This window comes from Culex quinquefasciatus, chromosome 3, assembly GCF_015732765.1.
Source record: "Culex quinquefasciatus strain JHB chromosome 3, VPISU_Cqui_1.0_pri_paternal, whole genome shotgun sequence".
Taxonomy (NCBI): Eukaryota; Metazoa; Arthropoda; class Insecta; order Diptera; family Culicidae; genus Culex; species Culex quinquefasciatus.
Window position 1 is genome coordinate 139125500 of NC_051863.1, and position 27559 is coordinate 139153058.

Genomic DNA, 27559 nt, shown 5'->3' on the forward strand with positions numbered 1-27559 from the left:
TTGAAGAATTTCTTGTCACCATACTAGTAAATTTCGTATCTTGGGCAAAGTTGTAGGTATAGGTTAGGTCAATTCGGGGAAAATAGGTAAACGCTATAACAACTTTATCCATTTTTACGTTTACTTTATCCATTTTTTTGAAGCAAAATGCATGGTTGCCGAGAATTTTAATTTTGAAGACAAAAATTAGTGGTAATCTAGAGTAACCATGGGCGTTAGATGGTTAACATAAAAAATCAATTTGGACAAAAATATTATTTTTTAAATATAATATTTGGAAAAAAAATCCGGTCGAAAAAATAATCATTTTTGGATGCAAAATCGGAAATGAAATTTAAAAGTACTTCACAGAAATTTTTGAAAACAAAAATTTGATTTGCATTTTTTTTTATTTGTCCAACATTTTCTTTTCTAAATTTCCTATAAATTTGTTTAAGAAACTTTGAAAATTGGACCTCTAGTTGCCTGAACAGCAAAGTTTTCTTATCAACTGTTGATCGGACTATCAATGTAAACATATGAAATATATGTGAAATTTTGTGACTTTCCGATAAAAATATTATCAAAATGTCTAACTGAAGACAAATAAACTTGTGCTCTTTCTGATAAAAATATCATTAAAAAAAATCAGATAAGATGTAAAATTGTAGTTAATGCCCGATTTTCGGGTGATTCATAGCTTTTGGGGAAGGCAAACTGTTTCCCATTACTCACCGCCCAAAAACAATGATTTTGGGGTTTCTGCAACTCAACTGTTCATAGCTGTGTAAAACTACCGTGTAAAATTCCCCCGTACAAGATAAGAACACCCAGCAGCAGCAGCAGCTAACTAGCTAGCCGACCGGTCCACAAATTGCGAAAAAAAAACCTCCCTTTCACGTCGAACGATTTGCACAACCGCACACTTCTTAGAAGAGAGCAAAGAGTTGCAAAATCTCTTTTCATCTCTGCAAAGCGTAGCCGCACGGCGCAGTTGGCAAATTGTTGCGCCGCCAAGACCTTGGAACTGCCAAATTGGCCCATGTTTTGCGTAATTTTTGGTCTAATTTGGATTTTTCTCTCTCTCGTTGCAGTTTCATCGAACACGACCGAGTCAGTGGCTTCTGGACGTGGCTGTTTGTGCTGTCGAAGCTGCCCGAGCTGGGCGACACCGTGTTCATCGTGCTGCGGAAGCAGCCGCTCATCTTCCTGCACTGGTACCACCACATCACGGTGCTGATGTACAGCTGGTTCAGCTACACCGAGTACACCGCGTCGGCCCGTTGGTTCATCGTGATGAACTACTGCGTCCACTCGGTGATGTACTCGTACTATGCGCTGCGCGCCCTCAACTTTAAGCCCCCGCGTTCGATCGCGATGCTGATCACGACGCTGCAGCTGACGCAGATGGTGGTGGGCTGCGCGATCAACATCTGGGCCCACGGATTCCTGCAGACCGCCGGCAAGGGTAGCTGTAACATCTCCGAGATGAACATCAAGCTGTCGATCGCGATGTACTTTAGCTACTTTGTCCTGTTTGCGCGCTTCTTCTACAAGACCTACCTCTCGACGAACGCCCGCAAGGGCAAGCGCATGGTCAAGACGACCGTCGGCGGCGGCAGCAACGTGGACCAGGTTCAGTACACCGCCAGCAGTAAACCGACGGTCATCAGTGCCAGCCTCTCGGCGACGACAGCAGCACAAAACGACAAAATCAAAGCACAGTAAAAAGGCTTTCTCTGCTTCACACAAACACACACACACACACACACACACACACACTCATACTGACTCATTCACACGCAAGCAAAGCTAAACCTAAAAAAAAGGGGAGACACTTTCAGAGAAAGACAAAAAGTGTCCGCGAGTTCTGTGAGAATTCTTAACACGACGAACAAAAAAAAACAGTGCACGCACAGAACGTGGCGGCATATCATCGCGGGGTTTGGGACACAAACCCCCTTTCCCAAGTCATCTTTCCACGTTTTCATTTGTTTTTTTTTTCGATTATTATCATTATTATTATTATTTTCTTGTTCAAAGGGTAGTGAGTACAGACTAAATAGGTGTTAGTTCTATTCAAAATGAGTAAATTCTTAGCGCAGCTGCGCAGCAGCATGAGGACCTTTGAAGCTACCCGCAAAAAAACTATCGTTAACTTGTTCTAACCATTTCCACCACCCTATACATTTACGCTCGAATGTGTTCATTTGTTGGTTTTAAAGGAAGTAAAAAAAAGCTCAAACGTTGAATTAAATCGTACCTCGATGCTTAAATTTTCTAGTTTCCTTGCTGCTGTACCGGGTTTTCCGCGCGGAAAACTAGCTCTCTCTAACCCTCCCACCACCTTCTTAAAGTGTGCGACCACGGTGAGTAGCAGCTTGGATCGGTTTTGAACGAACATCACGTTTCCGCTTTCGTCTCTGTGGGCAGATCTATTTGAAAAAGCGAAAAGATTTGAATGATAGACAGGAAAGTTTGTGCGTAATCTCGAGCGCGAGAATGTTCACAAGCTAAATATTGGAAATGAAGCGCGTAGCGAAATTTGGTAGAGCTTTCTTTCAAATAGATGGAGCTCATGAGGGGGAAAGCGCAGGGTGGCCACTCAAAATCGGAAAAATTAGAACAAAACGCACCTTTATCAACCTTCAGATAAATATTTTCTTGCTAAGATTTTAATCAAGTTTCAAGAATTATTTTCAATGTTTTCAGAAAGCCAAATTAAAAAAAAAAGTTAAGTTTTGAGATTATTTTCTACAAAATTCAAGAAAATTTTATAACAATGGTGAAAATGCTAGATAGAGTAATCAAATCTGAAAAAAACTAAAAATCTGAAAATGGTTTTCATTAAAATTCTCAGCATTGATACTTGAAAACTCAGTGGTGATATTTCATGGTAGGGTTGCCGATTTTCAATTAATATTCTTTCGAATTAACTTTCTATCCTTAGAAAGGGTACCCAGATCTTCATTGTTCCCAAAATAAATGATGTTTCAAACTCAAGTATAATAAAATGGAATTATTTTTGCAAAACTCATCCTAATTTAAAACTTTCGGACTTAGGCCAAACCTGTTTTTTTTTTTTGTAAGTTTTGTTTTCAGCGTTGTGAAACTACTAACTTTTCCTGTCATTCTTGAAAGGGGAAAAGGCCTCATTTTCATCTTCTTTTAACTAAAAAAAGTACCTTCAGCATCCAAATGTGAAAATTTTCAGCACTTGTATAATAGTTATACTTTTCGACACCAAACTAAAGGAGGTATTAGACTACGGCAAACAAACAAACTCGCACTTTTTGACAGTTTGCCTGCATTTGTTTGCAGAAACGTCAACCAGCATACATTGCTTTGTTTGCGAGTTTGCCGCAAACAAGTATGCGAGTTAGGCGAACTGTCAATCACGTAAAAGTGCGAGTTTTTTTTGTTTGTCATAGTCTAATACCTCCTTAACGCAGGTCAACAAACTTTTCACTGAAAAATGCCATTCAAAACTGTTTTTCGAACATGCAAGAAATATTGTATGCAATTTGTTGAAAAACTCGATTTTCTCAGTAATGATCGTATTTTTGTATGATTCGTGCTATATCTTCTTGCCACTTTTCGCATAAAATGCTACTTGATGACATTTGGTCAACAATTTAAAAAAAAAAAAAAAAACAAGACGAAAAACGCCAATTTATTACTTTTGTTTAGAGACAAAATTTCCAAATTGGGTCCATTCGGTCCAGAATTATTTTGTGGTTTGAACGAACATCGTATTTTTAGAAAGAAAAAAACTTTTCACAAAACAAGTTATCAAACTGAAGTTCATGTTTGCATATTAAAACAAATTTGCAAGGAATGTTTTCCCATACATATGACTACTAGAGAGCCTATATAAAGAGGCGAAATGTTACTTTCGGGATTCCAATCAAGCTGTTGAATCAAGGTTCTAATCGAGAAAAAAGACCTTGTAAAAATAAGATCGTAAACAATTTGAAATATTTTTGATCAAAAAACGAGATTTTAAGCATCATACATTAGGTTTTTTGAAAATAAAAGTTTCACAAAATATGTGACGTTAAAAATATTGTTTATTGCTAAAAAATATTAAAAATTTATCCAACTTTGATATTCCAAAGCCTCATCGCTCGATTGGAACCCTGATTTGACAGCTCGATTTGAAAGCCCAAGGGTAACATTTCGCCTCTCCATGTAGGCTTTTTTATTGAATATGTGTTATCAGTGTTGTAAATGAGTGATAGAAGAAAACTATCACTTGATGATCTCTGCACCAAAATGTCAGAGAGTATAGCGACCGTCACTATAGCTTGCAAGTTCTCTTCTCATATTTCGTGATTGCCAGCAAGAGCATTCCCTTTCTATCACTCCTTCTCTTTTGCTCGATCACGCTCACTCGCCGAAGATTATTTTGTTTTCTCACCTTAATGGCTACGCTGAGTGAGAAAAAGAGTCGCACGGGATTGTGTAAACACGAGACAGAGACCACTTTTTTGCTTAGAATTTCGCGACAGAAAGAATGGCAATGAAAATTTGGAGATGAGATTTCGGGCATGATATTTGTAGTCGCTGAGTACTGAAAGTTTGATATTTGAAATTGCAACACTTCGTGTTAACTTTTCTTAAAAAATAAAAACAGAATTTCCTCAGTTTTGTGCAATGCATGGGATATTTACAACTCGATCAAATGTAATATGTTGGCAATCAAGTGAGACTTCTTTTAGAATATTTTGTTGTTTTTTAAGACCATCTGGGCCCACAAGCTGAGAGAGAATATCGCAAGAGAACGAGCCTCTCTTCACTCGTTTGCGAAGTATCGACGAAATTGAAGATCCACGAGAGATTTCGTGTACAAGTCATCTCCTTCTTTTCGAGAATTCGAGGATGATTTTATCATGGTATTTTCAGTGTAAATAATAGAATTTGAAAAAACCTTATTTTTGTATTCGAAAAATCTAAGATATAAACTGAAATTCAAAATTTAGATTTGATTAACCACCCTGGCAATGTGATTTCCTGTACTTTCTAATCTAGACAATAAATTTCCCCCTCCTCGTAATAAGCATTTAACGATATTTTCGCGTGCAAGCGGGTAGTTCTAGCAAAAAGCTTCAAACGATTAGCTAGCCCCAAAGTTTGAGCGAAGGGTCCTCACTGCTGAGCCGCGTAGAACCGCGTGCGTACTGTTTGGGCCTAGCCCCCCTGTTTTCCCCGTTTCCCACATTAATTTATATATATCTTCTAAAAATCTTGTTTTTGCGCTCTTGCAAAACACTGCTCAAAAGTTTCAATCCACCCGCCCATGAACTATCTCTCCCTCTCTCTCTCTCTTGTTACTGGTATTCGTACGAAATAGTCTTGAGTTAGGGCGTAAGTTGTTTTTTGGAAGATCCTTGTGTAAATAATCTTTTCTAGTGAACAAAACAACCATTTAAAAAAAGGATATCGCGTTAAGCAGCTATAAACTCTATTACGACCTTAGGGCTGAGATACCATTGCGAGAAATGCTGATGAAATAACAAAAAAAATAAACAATACAAAGCAAAGCTAAACAGAAACCAATCCCACAATTGAGAAATTCTAAAAATAATAAAATGAAAGTAAAACAAACCGTTGATGCAATAGAAATTACACAAATTTTGCGGTTCATCCCGTCCTAGGAAGAAAACAAGAAAAATAAATCCACTCAAGGAAAAAATGATTCGCTTTTTGTTGCCGTAGCAGAAACAAATGTGTGCTCCCTTCTAAAAAAAAAAAGAATAAAACTTTTCAACCCCGAACTAGCGAAAAACAAATTTAACAAAATGCCACAGAAAAATAACCGCAAAACGTGGCGGTGCGATGTGTGGTGAGAAAGGAATTCCTCATTGTGTAAATATTCTACCGAACAAAAATGAGCTTTCGCCGTTTGCGTTTCACGCGTTACAAGAAAACCGCACATTGTGTCCACGTTTGCAGTGCAACATTTTTAGAACATTCCTTGGTGCGGGTGTGCGCGCGGCATTTAAGGACGAAGCAGCAAAAAACAATAGATCAAAAATACAGCAAATCACACAAAACAAGTTGAAAGAAGTTTTTGAAAAATACATGACATTGATTTCTTTTCGTTTCTTTTTCTTGTGTGAAACTAGCAAAAATAATCTTTCTATTGGTTGCTAATCACACACGCACACACACATACACAAATGTGTTTTGTTAAAAATTGATTGAGTGAAAGTGTTTGAATTTTGTTTTCGTTTGAAATTCTTTGGTTGTTTACTTGTATCGAAAATACAAACACACACATAAGCTTTAAACACACACAAACAACAACTACACACCAATATTTATTATAGCTGAAAAATTTCATCAAAAACCCAAGAGAGAAAGTAAAGAGAAAAAACACAACAACTTCGCTACATTCGTAAAAGTATCACAAAGAGGTGGATAAAAAGGCAAACAATAATTAACTCAAAATGAAAAAAAAAAAAACAAAACAAAATGTAACGGCAAAAAAGTGTTAACAAAAAATATGGTTCATTACTAGCAGTGTGGCGTAAAGAAGGAGAAAAATCTACCTATAGTTCATAAACTGTAACAGTGACTACAAGCAAGCAAAGCAAAAACAAACATTTAAAGAAAGGGGAAAAAAATTCAACTAGTGAAAAAAAAATAGTATAACAAAACAACAAACAAAAATGGTTCTGTATTGTTTCTTCTATTACTTATTGTGTATGGAAAACTGCGAATGATGAAGCAACATAAAATTTACCGAACCTATTCATTTTGTATCAAAATAAATTATTAAGATTGACAAAATAAACAAAAAAAGAACTCAAGTCGTTTGTTGTCGCAATATCACAATTCAACAGAGAGAAGAAAAAAATATCTACTAACTAAAGTGAGCAATCTTGCGTCAGCAAGTTAAGAGTACGGGATAAAATTTACTTGCATCTTTAAAAATGTGTGTTTACTCTTTGCACAAAGTGCGAATCAATAATAAGGCGATATTTTTTTTACTCACGTGTGTGCCGTCATTGTAAGGAATTAGTCACTTATTTATCCAGTAGTTTTGATGAGCGGTAGAGCTAAGTAAATTTAAAAGCTACTAAAACACGTTTGATTGAGGTAAAAACAAAATATGACAATGTTGCATTTTATTTTGTTTTATCGGACAAATTCGCACCGGTTTATATCTATCTCAACACAATTTTTTTCAGCTGACCATACAACAAAGCCATCAAAGTATTGATAAAGTGATTACGATCTACTATCGACAAATCGTGATCCAACATTGACAAATTACGAACTAGAATAAAGAAATTCCGAATGATATTTTACTATTGAAAAATTACAATCGTATTTATATACAGCAATTCCATTCAAACGATCAATAGGGCGTAATATGGAATGTTTGCTCCTTTTCAAATGTTAGTCTTGATTGAAAAAAAAATAGAAAATATTGTTTTCGGAAAGATCAGAAAATGTCACGAATGTTTCATATTTTAACATTGAAAATTGGACCATTACACTCAAACCCCGATGGTTTGACACCAACTGTTGTCAAACGAACGGGGTCACTTTTTAGTTTGACACCCCTTTTACACGGAGTTCACACACACTACCAAACGTTTGTTTTGATAGTGTGCGTGAGCACCGTGTAAAAAGTGACAGTTCGTCACTTTTTAGTTTGACTTTGACCAACCAACGGGGTACAAACTAAAAAAGTGTCAAACGAAAAAGTGACCAACCACCGGGGGTTGAGTGTACACTCAACCCCCGGTGGTTGGTCACTTTTTCGTTTGACACTTTTTAGTTTGTACCCCGTTGGTTGGTCAAAGTCAAACTAAAAAGTGACGAACTGTCACTTTTTACACGGTGCTCACGCACACTATCAAAACAAACGTTTGGTAGTGTGTGTGAACTCCGTGTAAAAGGGGTGTCAAACTAAAAAGTGACCCCGTTCGTTTGACAACAGTTGGTGTCAAACCATCGGGGGTTGAGTGTATTTGCTGAGATATCAACATAAGAAAATGGTTGGCTGTTCAGGTTAGACTAAGAAAACATCGATTTTCCTGTTTTTAATCCTTTGCATGGCAATATCTCAGCAACGAAGGGTCGTATCAACAACAACAACTTTCTCAGCTTTTCAAAAAAATATATTTCAAGAGTGGGCAAACATGGGCACTAATTTAAAAAAATGAAAAACTGCGACTATTTTCAAAAAAGTTATCTGAAAATGGTTATAACTTGAAAACGTTACCCTTTATCAAAATTTCACTCGAGTACTTTTTGATTGCAAATTCGATTTTACATCGAAAAATGAAGTTGAAATTTTTTTGTGACCAATGCTTCGATTTTTTTTTAATCAGTATTGATTCAAAAATTCAACTCTGTCAAAGATGTTATGCCCGTTCTGGAATTTTCTGAAAAGTTGGCATTTGATGTCCCCTAAACATATCAGAAAAAATAGTGTTTTTTTGCAAATAAAGTTTAATGACAAAAAGTGAAATAAAAAATCATTAAAAAAATTACCATGTATCATTTTTTTCAGTGTAGTCCTTATCCATACCTACAACTTTGCCGAAGACACCAAATCAATAAAAAAAACCTTCAAAAGATACAGATTTTTGAATTTTCATAAATCATTTTTGTATGGACAGCTGCCAAATTTGTATGGAAAATTATATAGACAAACTAATGATGCAAAATGGCTTCTTTGGGCATACCGAAGGCACCAAAAAAGTTTCAGCGGGATTAAAAAATATAAAAAAAATTGAATGTACGAAATCTCAGAGAATTGCTCAAATTTCGCATAAAATTAGATGTGAAGAATGAATTTTATGTATATATGTATGTATGTATTTGAACCCCGTCTTGGCAGGACTTGGCCATGACCACAGTATATTTCAACTGAGACGGTTCGGTTAGTAACCACCATATATCTCAAGAACCTTTGAAGTGAATACCTTTCTCTGGCTAACGATTTCTTCTGAAATTGTACAGACATAGATCGGTAATGCAGATGACCCGGGCCAGGCAATCCACGACTCCCTCGTCCAGTTCATGAGTATAGGGACGTGGCGTTACATCGTGCTGCCATCTGGTTTTTTGAAGTGCAAGAGTGGAAAAGTGCTGAGTCATCGTCTAAAAATAGACGGAGTCCTATCTCGCCCAGCAAAATAAAGTCGATAAAGTAGTCGGTTTCGATGAGAAAAAGTGGAATGTGGTCTAAAAATAGCGACGCCATCCCCCTATATGAGATGGCCCTGGGCTGTTTTTGAGACGGTGTAAGTAGTTATATAATGGTTTGATATGTTATAGAGTTATCTACGTGCGCATGTATTGCGTGTACGTACACGAAAAAGATTGAGGTTAAATTTTGTACCCGCCAGCAAAACAAATGGGGTGCTAGTGTGCGTGATCTCGGGCTTAGATAACTCTATATACCTTATGACATTATTTCTCCACTACGGATCAATTCAGTTCTAGAGCATTAACTCCATGATGGCCGACTGGTTAGCGTCCCAGACCATCAATCCGAAGGTGTGAGTTCGAATCCCACCTGATTCATATTCAAAGTTTCAAAATTCAAGGGAACCGACCGGGATTTTTGATCCCTGAACCTTCTGCTTTTGAGGCAGAAGCCGCAACCATTAAGCCACGAAGCCGGTAAAATAAGATGTGAAGAATGAAATGTTATTAAACCGGCTTGCACAAAAAATACAACTTTATAATACTGAAAACTTGATAAATTAGTATTGATTACACAAACCTTAAAAAATTGTCAAAATGACTGCGCAGGCTCAACTCAAGGGAAAGTATATATGAACTTTGGGGTCTCCAGAAACATCGTGTTGTTGGTAAATTCTGCAACTTCAAGCTGTTAAATTCGGTATCTCAAAAGATTTTAGTTTGCCCACAGACAAGGACAGCTTTAAAATTGTGACAGAAGAAAGATACTGTGACAAGGAGTTCGCCATTTTTCTCAAACGGTTCGGATTGAATTCCGTTTCAAAATTCCGGTTGAGTTGACTGGGTAACAGTCCGCCTCTGCATATAAAATGTCAAAATCACGAAGTGGTACCAAAAAAGTGTGCCATGGCATGACAGCCACACTTTTTTTTTATGTTGGTATCACTGCGCCATTTTGACATTTCAGGCGTGCACCATTCGTAACGCCATCTTCGCTTAAAAATCTGGATAGGCTATCGAGGGGCAACTATTGAAAAATTGAAAAGTGACAAACTTATAAATTTGAATATTTCTTATTTAGGTTCAGCAATTTAAAAATATTGATCTTTAAATAAAACATGACAAGTTTTTTGAACGAAAAAATCAAGAATTTATAGATTTTGAAATTCAATCCTCATCAACTCAATCAAAAAGCATCTAAAATTCATTTTTTTTTTCGTTTTGACTTTGGTCATTATTTTTTACAACGTTTTCTTTTTTTGATGTTTCCCTTATTAAATATAAATTTTTCTTTAATTTTTGAGTGTTTTTGTACTTGTATGAAGATACATATTTTTACGCCAAAGCTTTAACCTTTTTAGGACTGAAATTAAAAAAAAACAGATTTTTACAAATTAAATTAAATATTCAAAGATTTTGTAATTCTGCATTCGAATTAGTGAATCCAAATTCGCAAATTCAACCGACTGAGAGCTGAATTTTTACGTTCAAGTGCTTTTCAATTCGATGTAGGTTTTGATTTTAAAATCGTATTAAAAATAATGATCTATCATTTAATTTTTATTTTTAGAAGACATGGTCTTAATTTTCTGTTATGAATTATGTTTTTTTTTTTGGGAGTAGTCAACTTTGGCCATAATTTTGATGTTCTAAATTTTATGTCAGAATTGGTCAGAAAATTCTCGTATGATTGACAGGTTAAGGATTCTGTCTCATTTCAGATGATTTTGCAAAAGTTTTAGACAAATTTAACTTTTTTTTTCTATCGAGAAATTAAAAGTGAGAGTGTGTGCGTGCAACATGGAGTTAAACTTTTCAAAGTGCCATGGTAATATTCACAGCAACTTCACAGAAAGTTTAACTCCATGTTGCACACACTCTCACTTTTAATTTCTCGATATAATGTTAGCCTTTATTGGGACATAGCGCATTTGATAAGTTTACTGGTAAGAGCGTGGAATTTGGATATTGTTTTCGGATAACATTTACCAGGCACCAACTTTTTTGTTTATGTTCTATATTTGCGGTGAAGTGTATGAACAACAGAGTATAAACATAAAGAGTCTTATAAATATATTCATCCTGAAAGCATTTTTTTCGAGTCACAAAACCAAATTACTAAAATCCATTCGCATCACTTTTCCTATCCAAAAAAGAAACGCTTCTGTTTTACTAATGTGACTCAGCCGCCGGTTTTGAAAAGTTATAGAATGAGCGTGCAAATTATTGTTTCCTTCCGATGGATCGCCTCCTGCTGCTGATGGAACCTACTCCGCCTGGCGCAATCTCGCCAGACGAGCGGTCAGTTCGTCCTGTTCGGTCGATGCCTGCGTCGACGCTCCGATCGCAGACGATGCGGGTCCGCTTGGGAGTTCCATGTTCAACTCCAGACTGAAAAGACATCACAGTTAGAAAACAGGTCTGAAGTGTTTGAAACAATTTGAAACTTACCCAGCCTCATCGGCCACCCGCTGCATCAGCGATTCGACGTCGTTCTGCGGAACAGCCGTCGTCGTCGTCTGCGACATCGTGTTCTCCATGTACGAGCTCTGGACGTCCAAGTCCTCGAACTGCGACTCGAATTTGTCCATCAGGCCGGAGATTTTCTCCAGATTCATTCCCTTCATAGCGGCGTCCATGGCCTTCACGACGCCCGCCATCGAGTTGGTGACCTGGCGAGTGGTCAGCGCAGTTTGAACCCGACTCGCAACGGCATCCACCCGGGCGCTCATCCGAAGATAGTTTAGCGATTGGTTCTTTTGCCGGATGGCATTCTCTGCGTGGATACGGGCCACTTCCGTGTTGCCCTTCTGGATTGCCTTCTTTGTCTTGAGGATTTCGGCCTTTTCCTCTTTCTCGGACTTTTTTGCCTGCCGTTCCAGATCCTTAACCGCAAATTTTAAATTAAACATATGCTCTGTATATTGGAGAATCTAGTTAAGGAAAATCTTGAATCGTAATTAGGAGAAAACAAATAAAATAAGTTTATCAAGGACAAATCAATTTGTAATGTATTTTGAAAAGGATGCTTTCCATCGCCGAGACAGACATGTCGTTCCCCGTTTTGCTAGCTTTTATGGGCACAGAAAAATTTAGAAAATAAATGAGCCGAAATTACGGGTGATTTTTGCCACTGTACCGAAATAATTTGGAAATAATTCGATTTTGCAAGATGAGTCACTGTTTTGCCAGAAGTTTTGTGTACTTTTGAATGTTTTTGCGCTTGAATGACGTTTCTCGTGAGAAAAGAGATGTGAGCCGACATGGGCGGGATTTAATTTGACCCATCAGTGCATCTCCACACTCAAAATCAGAAGTACCCTTCAAAAAGGGTTTTATCTACCCTTTATCTGTCATCCCATAGAAAAAAAACCCTTTTTGAGGGTTACTTCCACCCTTTTTTCAAGTTCACCCGTCGTCACCCTTTTGAAAAGGGTTACTACCGGTGAACTTGAAAAAAAGGGTGGAAGTAACCCTCAAAAAGGGTTTTTTTTCTTTGGGATGACAGATAAAGGGTAGATAAAACCCTTTTTGAAGGGTACTTCTGATTTTGAGTGCAGCGCGGGTAGCAAACATCGAAGCAAATCAAATTTGCACCCGACGTCAACCCCACCGCGGTACTTGTCGCGGTACACTGAAAATACGCCACACTTTTTTTTCAAGTGCCCAAACACTTGAAAGATTTAATAAAGCCACATCTTAGATCTAATTTGTTGGTGTTTGAATTTCAATCCAATCCATTATCAAATTCAAGTGTTTAAACGATTGACTTTTTGGTATTTTTTGACACCTTATTTTCATTCGGGCACGCAGAAAAATAAGGCATATTTGAATCAACAAAACATTTTGTTGTTTTGAAAATCAAAATTTTTGTTGAATCAACACTAAACGTCAAAGCAACTTTTTCAAAACAACAAAAGATTTTTGTGGAATTGACAAAATCAAGGTTTGTTTCAACGCAAAATCGGCGTTGATTATATTCAACAAAAATTTTGTTGAATCAAACCTCGTACAGGCTGATTCTACAAAATATTTTTCTGCGTGGGTGGCTCAAACTTTTCAAGTGTTTTGCTCATGAATTTGCCCCACTGTGCTGAACTATTCAAAGTGATGAGGAAAACACTTGAAATTGATCTTGTTTTGATTTGAAATGCAGCTTCGTGACAGCTTCGTCAGACTTTGCTTCGTTTCTTCATTTGTGCTTTGGCGGTCCGGTGTGTTCGTTTTTCGCAGGCCCGAATGACCGCGTGAGTTCGCTGCCGCCATGTTCCTGTCCAGTAAATTGCCTGCCTGGTTTGTGACCGCGAAGCCAAGCATCACCACAAGGCTGCGTCCTCGGCTCAGGATCCGTATGGTCAGCGGAAGGGCTCGGTCTCCCGGACCCGGAAGGAGGCCAACTTTGGCGATTCGGAGATTCATCCACTGGGAAAAAGATTTTTTGTTGGGTTTTGTTTTGATTTTTGTTGTGTGAATTGCAGGAAGGATGCGATTGAGCTGCAGATGCCGTACCAGGAAGCGTTTGATGAAATGAAAACCTCCGCCGGGCGCTGGAGAATCGGTGTCGGTGAGGACAAGAAGCGGTGAAGCAGGATTCGATACATTCCACCCAGGGCCAAGCAATGCGTCATTCGGATGGTCAAGGCACAGTTTGATTCGTTGGAACCAACCGCGGTTCCGAATCAACAAGAAGGTTCCCAGGGGCCTCCATCTCCGCAGAAAGCGGTGGTGGCGAACAACCCGAACCTGACCAGGAGGACGATCCTGAAAGCAGGGACAACCGGAAGAAGAGACAATTTAACAACAAAAAGAATGTTCCATTTTTGACAAGCAAATAAAAGCTGTCAAAATAATTCATGACGCAACTTCACTGTGTACACTGAGCAAAACTTACACAGCTTAACGAAGTGTTCTACACATGATCTGACCCTGCTGTACAGAGCACTCAGAAATCAATCGCAAAACACTTGAATTTTGGGCACCTAAAGATGCTGTCAATTCAATAGCACAACACTTGAATTTGATGTGTTGTGTCACATGGAAAACCACGTTATATCTATTGGTTTTAAATGATTTTTCCTTCCATAATCAATGCATGTTTGTATGTAATAGAAATGGATTTCGGTTTATTTAAATAAGAGAAGAAGTTGCGTCATGAATTATTATGACAGCTTTTATTTGCTTGTCAAAAATGGAACATTCTTTTTGTTGTTAAATTGTCTCTTCTTCCGGTTGTCCCTGCTTTCAGGATCGTCCTCCTGGTCAGGTTCGGGTTGTTCGCCACCACCGCTTTCTGCGGAGATGGAGGCCCCCGGGGAACCTTCTTGTTGATTCGGAACCGCGGTTGGTTCCAACGAATCAAACTGTGCCTTGACCATCCGAATGACGCATTGCTTGGCCCCTGGGTGGAATGTATCGAATCCTGCTTCTCACCGCTTCTTGTCCTCACCGACACCGATTCTCCAGCGCCCGGCGGGTGTTTTCCTTAATTTCATCAAACGCTTCCTGGTACGGCATCTGCAGCTCAATCGCATCCTTCCTGCAATTCACACAACAAAAATCCAAAAATCAAAACAAAACCCAACAAAAAAATCTTTTTCCCCAGTGGATGAATCTCCGGAATCGCCAAAGTTGGCCTCCTTCCGGGTCCGGGAGACCGAGCCCTTCCGCTGACCATACGGATCCTGAGCCCGAGGACGCAGCCTTGTGGTGATGCTTGGCTTCGCGGTCACAAACCAGGCAGGCAATTTACTGGACAGGAACATGGCGGCAGCGAACTCACGCGGTCATTCGGGCCTGCGAAAAACGAACACACCGGACCGCCAAAGCACAAATGAAGAAACGAAGCAAAGTCTGACGAAGCTGTCACGAAGCTGCATTTCAAATCAAAACAAGATCAATTTCAAGTGTTTTCCTCATCACTTTGAATAGTTCAGCACAGTGGGGCAAATTCATGAGCAAAACACTTGAAATTTTTGAGCCACCCGAATGAAAATAAGGTGTCAAAAAATACCAAAAAGTCAATCGTTTAAACACTTGAATTTGATAATGGATTGGATTGAAATTCAAACACAAACAAATTAGATCTAAGATGTGGCTTTATTGAATCTTTCAAGTGTTTGGGCACTTGAAAAAAAAGTGTGGCGGGTTTACAATGCATTTTTAAATCAATTTTGAAAAAATAACTTCACGGCTTTTCTTGACTGAAATGGCCCTACTTGACAGATCGTTCCAAGGGAACCATCGAGAAATTAAAAAGAGAGATGTGAGCCGGTAACATGGAGTTAAACTTTCCCAGCTGTCATGGAAATCTTCACATCGGCTTGTCAGAAAATTTAACGCCATGTTGCACTTTTAATTTCTCGATAGTTGATTCATCGAAAAAATGTTGTCTTGTCTATCGAGAAATTAAAAGTGCAACATGGAGTTAAACTTTCTGTCAAGCTTCTGTGAAGTTTAGCATGACAGTCGCGAAAGTTCAACTCCATGTTACCGGTTCACATCTCGCTTTTTAATTTCTCGATTTATTTGTTTTGCATAAAAATGAAAAAAAAGTGATCGGAAGTGGTTTTTATTCGTGTTTTTTATTGTTGTACATAAAAATTTACATAGGGTTTTAGGACCCTTTTTCGGAATATAAGAATTGGGTCCTAAAATGAAGCTTAGATTGCTGATATTATTGTTTACAGCGATAAAGCTTATTTTTCTGAGTACAATGACCCTTTGTACGACTACAAAGAGTTTAAAATGGATTTTTAAATCAATTTTGAAAAATTAACCTCGCGGTCCTTCTTGACAGAAAAGCTCCTACTTGACAGCTCGTTCCAAGGGGACCATAGTTGATCCATCGAAAAAATGTTGTCTTGTCAATTTTTTTTTTTGCATTAAAATGAAAAAAAGTGATAAGAAATGGTTTTTAATCGTGTTTTTACCGTTGTACATAAAAATTTACATAGGGCTTTAGTACCCAATTATGGAATCCAGGTGTTCAAACTTTTGGTTTTTGGATTTTTTTTGTAAATATTTTGGATTTTTTTTAATTTTACCCAAAATTAGGTAGCCTCACTCGAATGTGAATTCTCACCTTCCTACCCCTTCATTTTCGTTTACCTAAAGCCAAGGTTACTGTAAGACAGGTTGGGCTGTTTTTGTAAGGCTGTATTGGTGCCAACACGGAGAAAAAAAAGAAAATGTCAATTTTCGCATGAAATTTAAGTTTTCTTCATTTTTTATCTCCGTGCACATTTGGCGACAAACACTGTGACGTCACAAAGTTTGTTTTTCATTGAAGTTCAGTGGCAGATGGGCGATTTTAAGTTGGTTTGGACTAGTTTTGAGGAATCTATGGCGTGATTATGGCCATTTGCGGAGTGATTATTAATTTGACGAACCGGAGACGGTTGCGGTGCTGTTTCCTCTCTCCACTTCCGGCAAAATTCAATCCTTCAGCAAACAAGTAGGTAAAACAGACTAAGATTAGATTCGAAAAATAATTAATACAATATTATTTTCATTATTCAGCTGTGTCAATCCAGCGACCTCGCCGAGTAGGTCGAGCGCCTAACAGCGGAGGTCAAACCGACGTGCGTTCCAGCCATAATTCCGGACGAGATCAAGCTGCAGTTTCCCTTATTGGCCAAGTACAAATCGAGTCATCAAGTACGTCCCGCAGAGTCTGAGCATCACGATGAAGAAGGTCAAGAAGGGGGAATAGCTGGCAGAACCGAGGATCAAGTGCAAGAAGACCCCACTCTACAACCTGAAGTTTTTCATTCTTCGCAAGACGGAAACGCCCTAAAGGGCGAGATCCTCAAACTGGGCGGTAAAGTGGGCACCAGAATCACCAACTTGTTCGCGGCCGAGGGGCATGACATCGGCCTTAATATATTAATTTTTCGCATTTAATACATTAAGGAATTAAATTCCTCACATTATTTCATATTTGACAGCACCACACCTGCTTTGAAAACATTGATTTGCCTCGTGTCATTTTCGCTCGCGAAACTGTCAAGTGTTTGTGTGTTGATTTAGTTTTGGGAAATAAATGCATCGTTGAGTTTTTACGGAAAATTTGAATTTGAATTCGAGGTCGCTGCCACAATTCTTTGGCTTCTACACGCATCTTCAAGTGGATCGGCGCTAGGTTGCAGCTGGACCTGAGCGTGTGGATGATGCCGAGCACGCCGGACCGCAGCATCCGGTGATGCACAGTAGCACCATCAGAGGATAGGCGGAGAGCCAAGAAAGGAGAGGATTTTTGTACGAACAGAAGGCGCAGCAATCGATGCATCCGCCACCGGAGGTTCCCCAGCAGTTACCGCCATTTTATCATCTAGGTAAAGGACTACCTTGTTCGCTACCTGTAATTTCCGGCATTATGAACCAGCCGCCGTTGTCGACCCAGTGATTTTTTCTCCACCGTTGAACATGGTTCCCTCGTTGCACCTGCTCCAGGCGAACGTTCAGTCTCCAATTCCAATGAATGTGCTGTCGCCGAACCTCCCAGGTTCTGACCAGCGGCTGGTTCAGGAGGTTCAGCAAAATCATCCGCCAGCATCAGGGTCAGAATCGCAGCAGCAGCACAAAAGCCGCAAAATTGCCAAAAGAATCAGCAACAGATGCAGCACCATCGTGGCAAGGTGAATCACTCCGGGGAGTACGACGCGTACGCGAATCTGATGAGCGAACGGGACAAGCAGTGGCTGCGAGGATTTAGCTGACGCAGCTGGACACGGTCACACCTTCTTCATACAACAATTGATTTATTTTTTTTCATTTGTAATAAATAAATACAAGTTACTTAAGACTCAAGCATATATTTCAAAGAAAATTTGTATATATTGTTTTCACAATTTCACAGCATACTATCGATCTTGTCTAGCACGGGGAAGCGAATGTTGTCCAGGTTGCAACCACGGTTCAACTCACGCATCATGTCGGAGTCAGCACAAGTCTCAGTGGGTACTACTTGCGGCTATTGAAGGAACGATTCCGGGTCGGTGGAGTGACGCCATGCTTGTACAATTTATTTAGTATCGGAATCAGGAACGCCACAGTCTTTCCGGAACTGGCCGGGGCAGGCCATCACATCGTATCCGCTCATGACAATCGGAATGGCGTTCTTCTGGACCAACGCCGACACGTCGCAGTTCACCAGCTTAAAATTATTTTCGTTTTCCTCGGTCATGTGGGGTGGAACGTTTCCGACCATGGCCTACTCGCATCGGCCTCTGCATTCACCGTCACCTCCACCCTCGTTGGCCGGGGGATCCTGCCAGATGTCGTTCTGCGGCTGACGGTTATCATGAAAATCTCTTGAACCGCCCGATGGCCATCGAAAAAGTGATCATCACCAGACTCGCCGACGGGAAGGCTTCCACCACCATTTACCGGAAACTCCTGGGGTGGCAATTGACCCTAAAACGAATAAATATCAGTTTTGTACAAACAAAAAAGGAGGCAAACCTGCCGGATTGTCCCACGTCAGAAGTAGTCAGAAGTTAGTGACGCAATTTTCTGCCGCAACCAAAAACTCACCTGGGAAGACAGCTCCCGCTGCAGGAGTTGCTGCCCATCCGGGTGTCCACCGCCGCCATCGCTGTCGCTATTGCCGTAGTCTCCACCTCGGTTATTTTTGCAATCAATGAACCGGCTACCGCCGCCGCCTTCAACTACTATAGTAAACTTCGCAATCCCACTACGGTCAGAGTTGTGCCTCCGCCGTCGGAATGTCCACCGGAGTGATCTCTGTCACGATCGTAGCCACCACGCCTGGTTGTCTGGACCACCTTTCGACTTTTCGGCGACAACAAGTTTACATCAAACACAACAAACAACAATCGTGCGCAATTTCGAACTGTCAAATCAATGTGGTGTAAAAAGAGGTGGCGATGTTTTGATCGTAAACAATCGTTAATTTCTCGTTAAATAATTAATTTCAGCAGTTAATTAATTAATTTATTTAATTTTTTACTACTGTCCCGCCCCTCGTTCGCGGCCATTATCTCGACCCCGGCAGAGGTTGAACGGATGTGCAGTCGCATGCAGGAGGCTAAAGACATGCAGATTCAGGTCGTGCCGGAAGATTACTTCGAGAATGCCAAGGCAGGCGGCGAAATATCGTACATCACGAGTAAGTCCATCTGCGATTGGGTCTCCAATCCGCACAGCCGAATCCCGTAGGATGAAGAAAAGTTCAAATCGAAGAAGATTATCTACACCAAATCTGCCCCGTCGAAGGTGACGCTGAAGCTGAAGGGTGGTCTCGCGGTCGATCCCGAATCCGGGATGGATGAAGTCGCTCACGTCTACAAGCGGGAATGGTTGATTTTCAATTTTAAGCTCAACAAGGTGATACTCAAACGGAGAATTCGACGGTAACATTTCAAAAGGCATCATGTACATTTTGACACTTTCTGGGTTATTGCATATTCTGAAAGTACTCCTAATAAGCTACCTCTCCACCAAAAATGAGCAAAAGTTACTTCAGTAAAGTCTGTTTAATAACGATTTTAAATAAAGTAACATAAACAAAATCTCTGCCATCAGCAGTCCCTGTTTATATAGCCCTGTCAACCTGTCAAACAAAAGGCTACATGAACCTCGTGACGAAAAAAAAGCATCATGAACAAAGCGCCATGTACATTCGGCGAAGAAAAACGAATCATAACAAAGCGCCCCCCTCAATGACAGCAGGGTGATATCGACGTTGGTGATTTCAAAAGGAGTTATGTTTGTTTTACTCAAATAAAATTACGGAAATGATGTTTTATTGAATTTGGATGATCAAGTATCAATAAAAGCAACGTTTTTCATCGTTTGTTATTATTACAACATCTTATTTTGCTTTTATATTAAAATGGGAATTGAAAATGGATGCTCAACATTCAAATGCGTTTTTCTCAAAACGCATAGTTTGTACATGATGCTTTTTGAAATGTGGGCGTCGAATTGCTATTTCAAGATGCAACTGCTGAAGGCGGACATAGGCAACTTGGGGCTGTACCGGAACCACCATCCAGTTGACGGTATCAACAAATCAAAATAATTTATTTCCGACTTATTCCTCGTTTTAAACAAGTCTAGTTTTCTATGTTGGATGTCTCTCAATTTGATAAAAAAAATAAATAAATTATTCGCTCTACAGCATTGCCTTGACATTCTCGATTGCGAGATTCTTACTCGAAACTAGGTGTCCGAAGGCTAAGCTATCGACCTAACCTCAAGGTTAAATCGGTCCAACATATACTTTCCTGTCCGACGGAAGGCGTGATCAGACAAATCTTGTCACAAAATTTGCCACCGGGACCTTCTGAGATCGAACCCAGGCCGACAAGGTGAGAGGCAACCACGCTTGCCCCTACACCACGGGTCCCAGGTAATTTAACAAACTACATTCCAAATCCCTGCGATCAAAGTTGTACTATCATTGCAGTCCAAATTTAATCAATTTATATATTTTATGTAATCAAGAAACTCTCATTTAATGCTTTCTACTACTGTATATACATGCTTTTTATTGTTTTAATCCATTTAATCTCGAAAATCACCGTTTAATTTAAAATTGGACAAATTTTCATTCAATCCCGTATACTAGCCATAAGAAACGAGAGCGTTGTGACGTCACCACTTGAAGCATCGCAAATGTTGACACTTTTTTGCTTACTAATACTTAACCAACACGCTTTCAGCCCAACCTTTCTTACAGTAACCTTGACCTAAAGCGGGCGGGCTTCAACTACCAACCTGACGCCACCGAAAAAACATACAACGCCAACTGTCAACCGCCGCGCACATGTTTTCTCTTCTTCAGCACCACAGCCAGCAGTGTTTTCGCACCACATCGCATCGACACACTCCCTCGCCAGCGCTCCATCACACCGCACACGTGTGACGATTCGTGGTCGCTCGGTAATCAGAAGAGAAAAGTGCTTAAGTCAGGTAAAACGTGGTCTGCGCGCGCGGAATAACGGATTTAGTGGGTTTGTAAATAAACCCCCCGGGTCCGCGGAATCGATTACTACCGCACCACAGTGGTAGTAGTAGCAGGCGCTGCTGGGAGTAGTAGTTGTGTGTGCGTTTTAGTGACAGCAGCAGTCTGTTCGGTCTTTTCGCGTGACAAAAATGGCTGCGGCAAGTGAGACCGTCCTGCAGGCGCTGGTTTTCGACTACCTTTCCCGGAAGGACAAAACGTTCGCCGAGGTCTACCAGAAGAAATTCAAATCGGTGAGTGGGATTCTTTCGGGGGAGGGTGGAGTTTGGGCGGAATTTTGGGTATTTTTGGGGGAAATTTGAGTTTTTGTGTTGGGTGGAAAAAATACACGTGTTTTTTTACGACGCATTTTTTCACACTTGGAAGTTGATTTTCTAGCTCAAGTATTGATTTTAACTAAGTTATTCGATAATAACTACTGAAATAAGCAAAAACAGCAGGTAAAAACGGGGTGTTTTTTCAGAAAACTTTTTTCTGAAAATGGCGACACGACCGCGTGTTTATTGACAGCCACGCGAAAGACCTTGAAAAATGTGCGTCGAAACAAAAACACAGCAGGCGTGTTTACACGGAAGTAACTCGTTTTCTCTCTCTCTCCACAGCCGGTCATCGCCAAGGGTTCTCCCCGGTTGGAGGAAGTGGTGAAGCAGTACCAGGGTTCGGCCCCAAAGAAGATTGCCGTGTTGAAATCTTCCGCCGAATCCGGCTCGGAGGATTCGTCCGACGAGGATGAACCGCCGGCAAAGATGGCCAAGGTGGTGGCCAACGGCAAGCCAGTGACCAACGGAAAGCCAGCGACCAACGGAAAGGCCCCGGCGGTTAACGGAAACGGTGCCAAGAAGGGCGCTGCTGCCTCCAGCAGTTCGGACGACAGCTCCGAAGAGGAGGAAGCCCCCAAGAAGGCGGCCCCAGTGAAGGCCACTCCGGTCAAGACCCCGGCTAAGGCTGCTCCGGCCAAGAAGGCTGCCTCGAGCAGCGACGATTCGGATTCCTCGGAAGAAGAGGAAGCCCCCAAGACTCCGGCTAAGGCACCAGCCAAGACCCCCGCAAAGGCCACGCCTGCGGCAAAACCCGCACCGGCCAAGAAGCAGGAATCGTCCAGCGATGACAGCTCGTCCGAAGAGGAGGCCCCGAAAACTCCGGCCAAACCGGCCGTCGCTAAAGTCGCAGCCAAGGCCACTCCCGTAGCCAAGAAGGCTGAGTCGAGTAGCGATAGCGATTCCTCGGAAGACGAAGCTCCGGCCAAGGCTCCCGCAAAGACCCCGGTAAAGCAAACTCCGGCGAAGGCGACCCCAGCCAAGCCGGCCGCAGCGAAGAAGGCCGAATCCAGCGACAGCGAGTCCGACTCGGACGATTCCGAAGACGAGGCCCCGGCTGCCAAGAAGCCCGCTGCCCCAGCCAAGGCCACCCCGGCCAAGACCCCCGCAAAGGCTGTGCCGGCCAAGAAGGCCGAGTCCAGCAGCGACAGCGATTCCTCGGAAGAAGAGGAAGCCGCCCCCGCGAAGGCACCGGTCAAGACCCCGGCCAAGGCCACGCCCAAGGCTGCCCCCAAGAAGGCCGCCTCGTCCTCCGAGGACAGCTCCGACGACGAAGAGGAGTCCAAGCAGGCCGCCGTGAAGAAGCCCGCGCCGCCGGCCAAGAAGGCGGCCGAGTCCAGTGACGATTCCAGCTCCGACGAGGACGAAGCTCCGGCCGTCAAACCGCTGGTGAAGAAGCCAGCTGCTGCCGCGGCCAAGAAGAAGGACGAATCCAGCGGGGACTCGAGCTCGGAAGAGGAGGACGAAGCTCCGGCGAAGAAGCCGGCTGCGGCCAAGCCCGGACAGAAGCGCAAGGCCGAGGAGGAAAAGGAAGAAGAGGACGACGATGAGGAGGAGGAAGAGGAGGAGTCCAAGCCGCCGGCCAAGAAGGCCGCCTACAGCAACTTCGTCAAGGCGGGCGAAGGCAACAACAACAAGAACAACAGCAAGGTAGGTGGAATTTTGGCTAAATTTGGGTTTTGGATGCCTTCAACAATTAGTTGTGGAACTCTCTTTTGAAAAATCATGATTTAAACTGTCGACTTAACGTCGATGTGCCACCCGAGCTACGATGCCACGAAGTGGCCTTAGTTTTAAAATTTCTTAAGATTCAAAGTGTTTACTCGACACCTTTCAAACCAAACCGGAGTCGTTCAGGAGTGCTTTGCGGACCCCAACTCATTCTCCTAGCACTTAACAACTCTCCCAGAGTAAGCCGCGAGGGTCACCGTGCTTTCGACATGCCCTCTAGCTCCTCGCGGAGCTAAATGGGCGTGTTGATTACGGAGATCTTTGTACAATACTTCAAGTTTAAGTGATGAAAGTGACAAAGCTGATGCGCATTTCCTAACTCTCTCTAACCTTTGCGTTTTGCATCTCAAGCGTGCATCGAATTGGGAAAGAAATAGAGAAATACGCAAGCACTTTGCTAGATTTTTTTTCGTAGAGAGTCACACCTGTGTGGGGGGATTGTCGATTTGTCTTAGCGTTAAGAATTCGCGTTGAGAGTTGCGCTTGTGCTAACCTATTTCTCCGTTTCTTTCCCGACTTTCGCGCACAGATGCAAAACGGCAAGGGTGGCGAGCGCAAATCGTTCGGAGGATTCAACAACAAGGACGCCGGCCCCGCCTGGGAGTGCGAAAAGTGCAACACGTTCAACGACGCCAACATGCGCAGCTGCAAGGAGTGCAAGGCGTGGAACAACAACGCGGACGACTCGAACGACTGGGAGTGCTCGTGCGGCTTTAAGAACTTCCCGAACCGGCGCCAGTGCTTCAAGTGCAAATCGCCGAATCCGGCCGGAGGCGGCGGTGGCGGTGGAAACTTTGCCGGCGGTCGCAAGAGCTTCGGAGGCGGGGCCAACAACGGCAACGATGACCAGTGGGAGTGCGCATGTGGGTTCAAGAACTTCCCCAGCAGAAATCAGTGCTTCAAGTGCAAGGCTGCGAATCCCAGCGGAGGAGGCGGTGGTGGTGGCGGTGCCCGCAAGAGCTTCGGAGACCAGAACGGCGGAGGCCGTCAGTTCCCCCCGGATTGGGACTGCCCCAGCTGTGGAGTGTCCAACTTTGCCAAGCGTGGCACCTGCTTCAAGTGCTCGGCGGCCAACCCGGACGGAACCATGGGCGATAACTGGGAGTGCGCCGACTGCAAGTTCTCCAACTTCCCGAATAGACGGTCCTGCTTCAAGTGCCAGAAGCCAAACCCTAACGGAGGAGGTGGTGGCGGCGGCGGTGGTGGATTCCAGCGTGGAGGAGGCGGTGGCAAGTTTGGTGGCGGAAGTGGAGGCAAATTTGGCGGTGGAAGCGGTGGCAAGTTTGGACAGAAGGGAGGATTCGGAGGAGGACGCGGCGGCGGTGACGGCGGTGAATCCAAGGCGAATAAGAAAATCACCTTCGATGAGTAGGGTGCGGACGCGTGGTTTCGTGTAGGGTTTACTTTCGTTTAAGTAATAAAGAACGCATTTAGCTCGTTGCACCTCGACGTCGTCGTTTAACTTGGTCATTTTCTCTGTGGCGCTGGAGCAGCATTGGAAGAGGAGAAGCTCACCGTTAGTCGATACGTTTTAATCCATTTATTCACAGTGATGATGTGGTCGATTCACTCTAAATGTACAAGTTACATTGTATAAGATTGTGTTTACAATAAAGCAAATATATATCGTACACTTAACAACACAAAAATAGCGAATGTGTTTCTCTGTTGAAGAACAGTCCATTTCGCTGAAAGATATGATAAAATTCTATCAAATATGCATCCAGATTATAAAAATTTACTGAACAAATTCTATCAGTTTCTCCAAAACTTCTTTTTAAGTTGCAGAACATTTGGGGTGCTTTTCCATGGCCATATTTAGAAAATTCGAAATTTACCCGTTAAAAAGCTCTTCCCGAACACAGACGTGAAATTAAAGTTGGTACCTGTAACTTTTTGTTTTGGAATTTCCTAAGATCCGGGCTGCGATAGTCACCAGACATAATACGAATAGTTCAAATCGCGAAAAGATTGTTCATCGTAGGTTTTCCTGCTTTTGTAACTTTGCTCGATGTTACGTTGGCCATCTTGAACGCAGAGCCGTCTTCAACTCTCCACTCTGGATTTTTTTTGGTGAATTACGATGCAAAGTATCATATACCACGTCGACGACCCCTTACGCCGATCGTTGCGATTGGCGGAACGTCGCGGCGCCGAATGTAACAAGTTGCATGCTGAGGATTGTTTCCGATGAGATTCTGCCGGTTTATGCCTGTTGAGATGAGGTTAAAAATATGTTAATATATAAAATCTACGAAAATTTGTTGTATCTTACCTTTGATAGCGTCTCGAAAAAAGTTGTGTCGATGAAGCAAATATGTACTCTAGGTACTTGAAGTTCACGTCGGTGTTTGGGAAACGCTCTTTTTTTCTTCGCATTTTTCTCGACAACTTTTAGCCAACAGTAGGTCTTAACTGTATTAGATATAATAGTTTGGTAGTTTCAAAACATGTAAGATCGAAAAATTCTCAAAAAACCTTCCCCTCGCGTTTTCAGTTCTCCACTCCGCCCAATAAGAATCAGCCTAGGTTCGGCAACCAGCAACAGCAAAGTGGTGGCGGAAGCGCCAACAAAAAGTTCCTCAACAGCGACGAGAAGCGCGGCGTCGAACGGTTCCGCCGCATCAAGGAGGAGAACGTCACCATCGATGACCGCCTGCGGGACAATTCGTACGACGCGAAGGTAAGTGTGCTACTTGGTTTCGGTCGCTGGGTTGTTGATCCTCTGTGTGTGGTGGGGCGGGTGGTGAGGTAAGGGAAGTTCGAGAGGACATTTTTGGCGCGAAGGGGGGAGGACTTGATCAAGTAGCACACTTGCCCGCAGGAGGTTTGGGGTGGCATCGCTTCCGCTTCGATCGAGTTGAGTCCCTTCGCGACTAAAAATGTTCTCTCTCTTTCTTTCTCTGTTGGCACATTTCAGAAGCAGTTTATTAGCTTTGCGAGGGACGTAGACTATCAGGAGGATGAGGGTAAGGTTGATCTTGTGGCCGGTGCCTGGCGGTGCTTGGTGTGTAAAGCGACCAATCCGGACAAAAGGAATTGCTCCGAATGTGGGACGTTTAAGGTGCTTGCCACTTCTAAATCCAAGCTGAAGAATAGCTGGGCCTGTTCGGAGTGTGACACCGTGAACTTTTGGGATGCGGGCACTTGCGTTGAGTGTTCAGCGGAAAATCCCAACAAAGATGCCGCCAATACGATACTGCACCCAGGTCGTCGCCCCGGAGATTGGAGCTGTTCGGACTGCCAGGTGTACAATTACTCCAAGCGCGAGAATTGTTTCAAATGTGGCAAAGAGAACCCCAAAGAGGACGGCTGTTGGACTTGCGAGGGCTGCAACTACCAAAACTACGGACATTATGTTCGTTGTAAAAGGTGTACAAAACGAAGAACCAACTGGAGTTGCACCGGATGTGGACACACCAACGGAGCCCGTAAAGCGATATGTGCCAACTGTACCAAACAGGCACCGTTTGCGGCTAAAAATGAACGTCCGGCGCGGGCAGGCGATTGGGAATGTCCAAAATGTTCGCGAAACAACTTTGGCAAAAACCTCAAATGTTTCAAGTGCTGTCAACCTAAGCCACTTGAAAGCTAAACCTACGCACAGAGGATCAACCAGCATGTAACAAACATCTAACAAATCCTAACCATAACTCTTATCGCAGATCAACGCACGGGGCTCGTTTGGCGAGAAGGCGAACGAAATCCTGAAGCACACCCGCGGCAAGTCGTTCCGTCACGAGAAGACCAAGAAGAAGCGCAGCGGTTATCGCGGCGGTTTGATCGACATGTCGGTGAACTCGATAAAGTTTGACGATTGACGCGACATCTAGCGTTAAGGGCGTGCCAGTGCGGGAGGTGACCTTTCTCTGTAATCTGTAGGGAGATAGTTTAAGATGTTCTTTTTTTCCACCGTAGCAAGATAACAAGAAAACGATTTATTTAGTGTGAATGAGATCAGTTGAGTCAGTATCGTAAATCATCACCGATTTTGTGAACCGTTCGTGATTTTTTTTCTCGCGTATGAGGAATATCTAATGATAAACAATGCTTTTAAAAATACACAAATAATTTGTATCAAATACTTCTTCTGTTTTACTTTCTTTCTTATCACAGCCTTTTTATAAACCCCTCTAACGCCCGTATTTTTCCCGTGTTCAGGAGGTCATTTTGAGCAACTTTTGTTCTACGGAAAACTTTACTTCTCTTGTGTTATTTTTTCTTGTTTCATTTATAATATTCTATTTGGCACTTTCTTTCTTATGTTATGTTTGTTTCTGAATGTATTAAGCATTTTTACCACCTTCTATTTAGCCTTCTGTAATTTCTTTTTTCCTTTTATTTTTTTTATCATATTTTTCCAATCATTTTA

At 42.1% G+C, this 27559-nt stretch overlaps 3 protein-coding genes and 1 long non-coding RNA gene across 7 annotated transcripts in view; 3 read left to right on the forward strand and 1 right to left on the reverse strand.

Annotated features, from left to right (window-relative positions):
- The window catches only part of LOC6034605 (elongation of very long chain fatty acids protein 6), a 76652-nt gene extending 70024 nt beyond the window's left edge, over nucleotides 1-6628 (forward strand). Inside the window, 1 exon segment of the mRNA XM_038261936.1 lies at nucleotides 1074-6628. Coding sequence (XP_038117864.1) covers nucleotides 1074-1707 — 634 coding nt within the window. The 3' untranslated portion in view covers nucleotides 1708-6628.
- A 4522-nt stretch (nucleotides 6629-11150) lies between these two features.
- Nucleotides 11151-12377, reverse strand: LOC6034608 (charged multivesicular body protein 1b-2). Of its 2 annotated transcripts, XM_038265879.1 has the most exons (4): nucleotides 12290-12377; nucleotides 12180-12221; nucleotides 11602-12067; nucleotides 11151-11541 (listed from the first exon to the last, which is right to left on the reverse strand). In XM_038265879.1, exons 2-4 carry the CDS (start codon nucleotides 12199-12201, stop codon nucleotides 11418-11420), a joined length of 612 nt encoding a protein of 203 aa, XP_038121807.1. In that variant the 5' UTR covers nucleotides 12202-12221; nucleotides 12290-12377; the 3' UTR covers nucleotides 11151-11417. The 2 variants fall into 2 exon arrangements, with proteins under 2 accessions (XP_038121807.1, XP_001844900.2); XM_001844848.2 differs by having other exon boundaries at nucleotides 12180-12377.
- Nucleotides 12378-14775: 2398 nt separating this feature from the next.
- Nucleotides 14776-15019, forward strand: LOC119768582. Its single transcript, XR_005278081.1, has 2 exons — nucleotides 14776-14856; nucleotides 14891-15019. It is a non-coding gene; the product is annotated as an uncharacterized LOC119768582 (long non-coding RNA).
- A 5997-nt stretch (nucleotides 15020-21016) lies between these two features.
- Nucleotides 21017-27271, forward strand: LOC6034609 (nucleolar protein dao-5). Of its 3 annotated transcripts, XM_038261480.1 has the most exons (4): nucleotides 21035-21372; nucleotides 21742-23106; nucleotides 25685-25870; nucleotides 26853-27271. In XM_038261480.1, exons 1-4 carry the CDS (start codon nucleotides 21271-21273, stop codon nucleotides 27006-27008), a joined length of 1809 nt encoding a protein of 602 aa, XP_038117408.1. In that variant the 5' UTR covers nucleotides 21035-21270; the 3' UTR covers nucleotides 27009-27271. The 3 variants fall into 3 exon arrangements, with proteins under 3 accessions (XP_038117407.1, XP_038117408.1, XP_038117406.1); XM_038261479.1 differs by lacking the exons at nucleotides 25685-25870; nucleotides 26853-27271 and adding an exon at nucleotides 26108-26800 and having other exon boundaries at nucleotides 21017-21372; XM_038261478.1 differs by lacking the exons at nucleotides 25685-25870; nucleotides 26853-27271 and adding an exon at nucleotides 23717-24836 and having other exon boundaries at nucleotides 21046-21372.
- The last annotated feature ends 288 nt before the right edge of the window (nucleotides 27272-27559 follow it).

What these genes read in the sequence shown, in the direction of transcription:
- LOC6034608 (XM_038265879.1), bottom strand. Translation starts at nt 12,201, where the DNA reads ATGTCTGTCTCGGCGATGGAAA. An exon ending in GTCTGTCTCGGCGATGGAAA is followed by an intron (nt 12,068 to 12,179) that starts GCATCCTTTTCA and finishes TCCAATATACAG; the next exon opens with AGCATATGTTTAATTTAAAA. An exon ending in CGGGTGGCCGATGAGGCTGG is followed by an intron (nt 11,542 to 11,601) that starts GTAAGTTTCAAA and finishes ATGTCTTTTCAG; the next exon opens with TCTGGAGTTGAACATGGAAC.
- LOC6034609 (XM_038261478.1), top strand. Translation starts at nt 21,271, where the DNA reads ATGGCTGCGGCAAGTGAGACCGTCCTGCAGGCGCTGGTTTTCGACTAC. An exon ending in ACCAGAAGAAATTCAAATCG is followed by an intron (nt 21,373 to 21,741) that starts GTGAGTGGGATT and finishes CTCTCTCCACAG; the next exon opens with CCGGTCATCGCCAAGGGTTC. An exon ending in ACAACAAGAACAACAGCAAG is followed by an intron (nt 23,107 to 23,716) that starts GTAGGTGGAATT and finishes TTTCGCGCACAG; the next exon opens with ATGCAAAACGGCAAGGGTGG.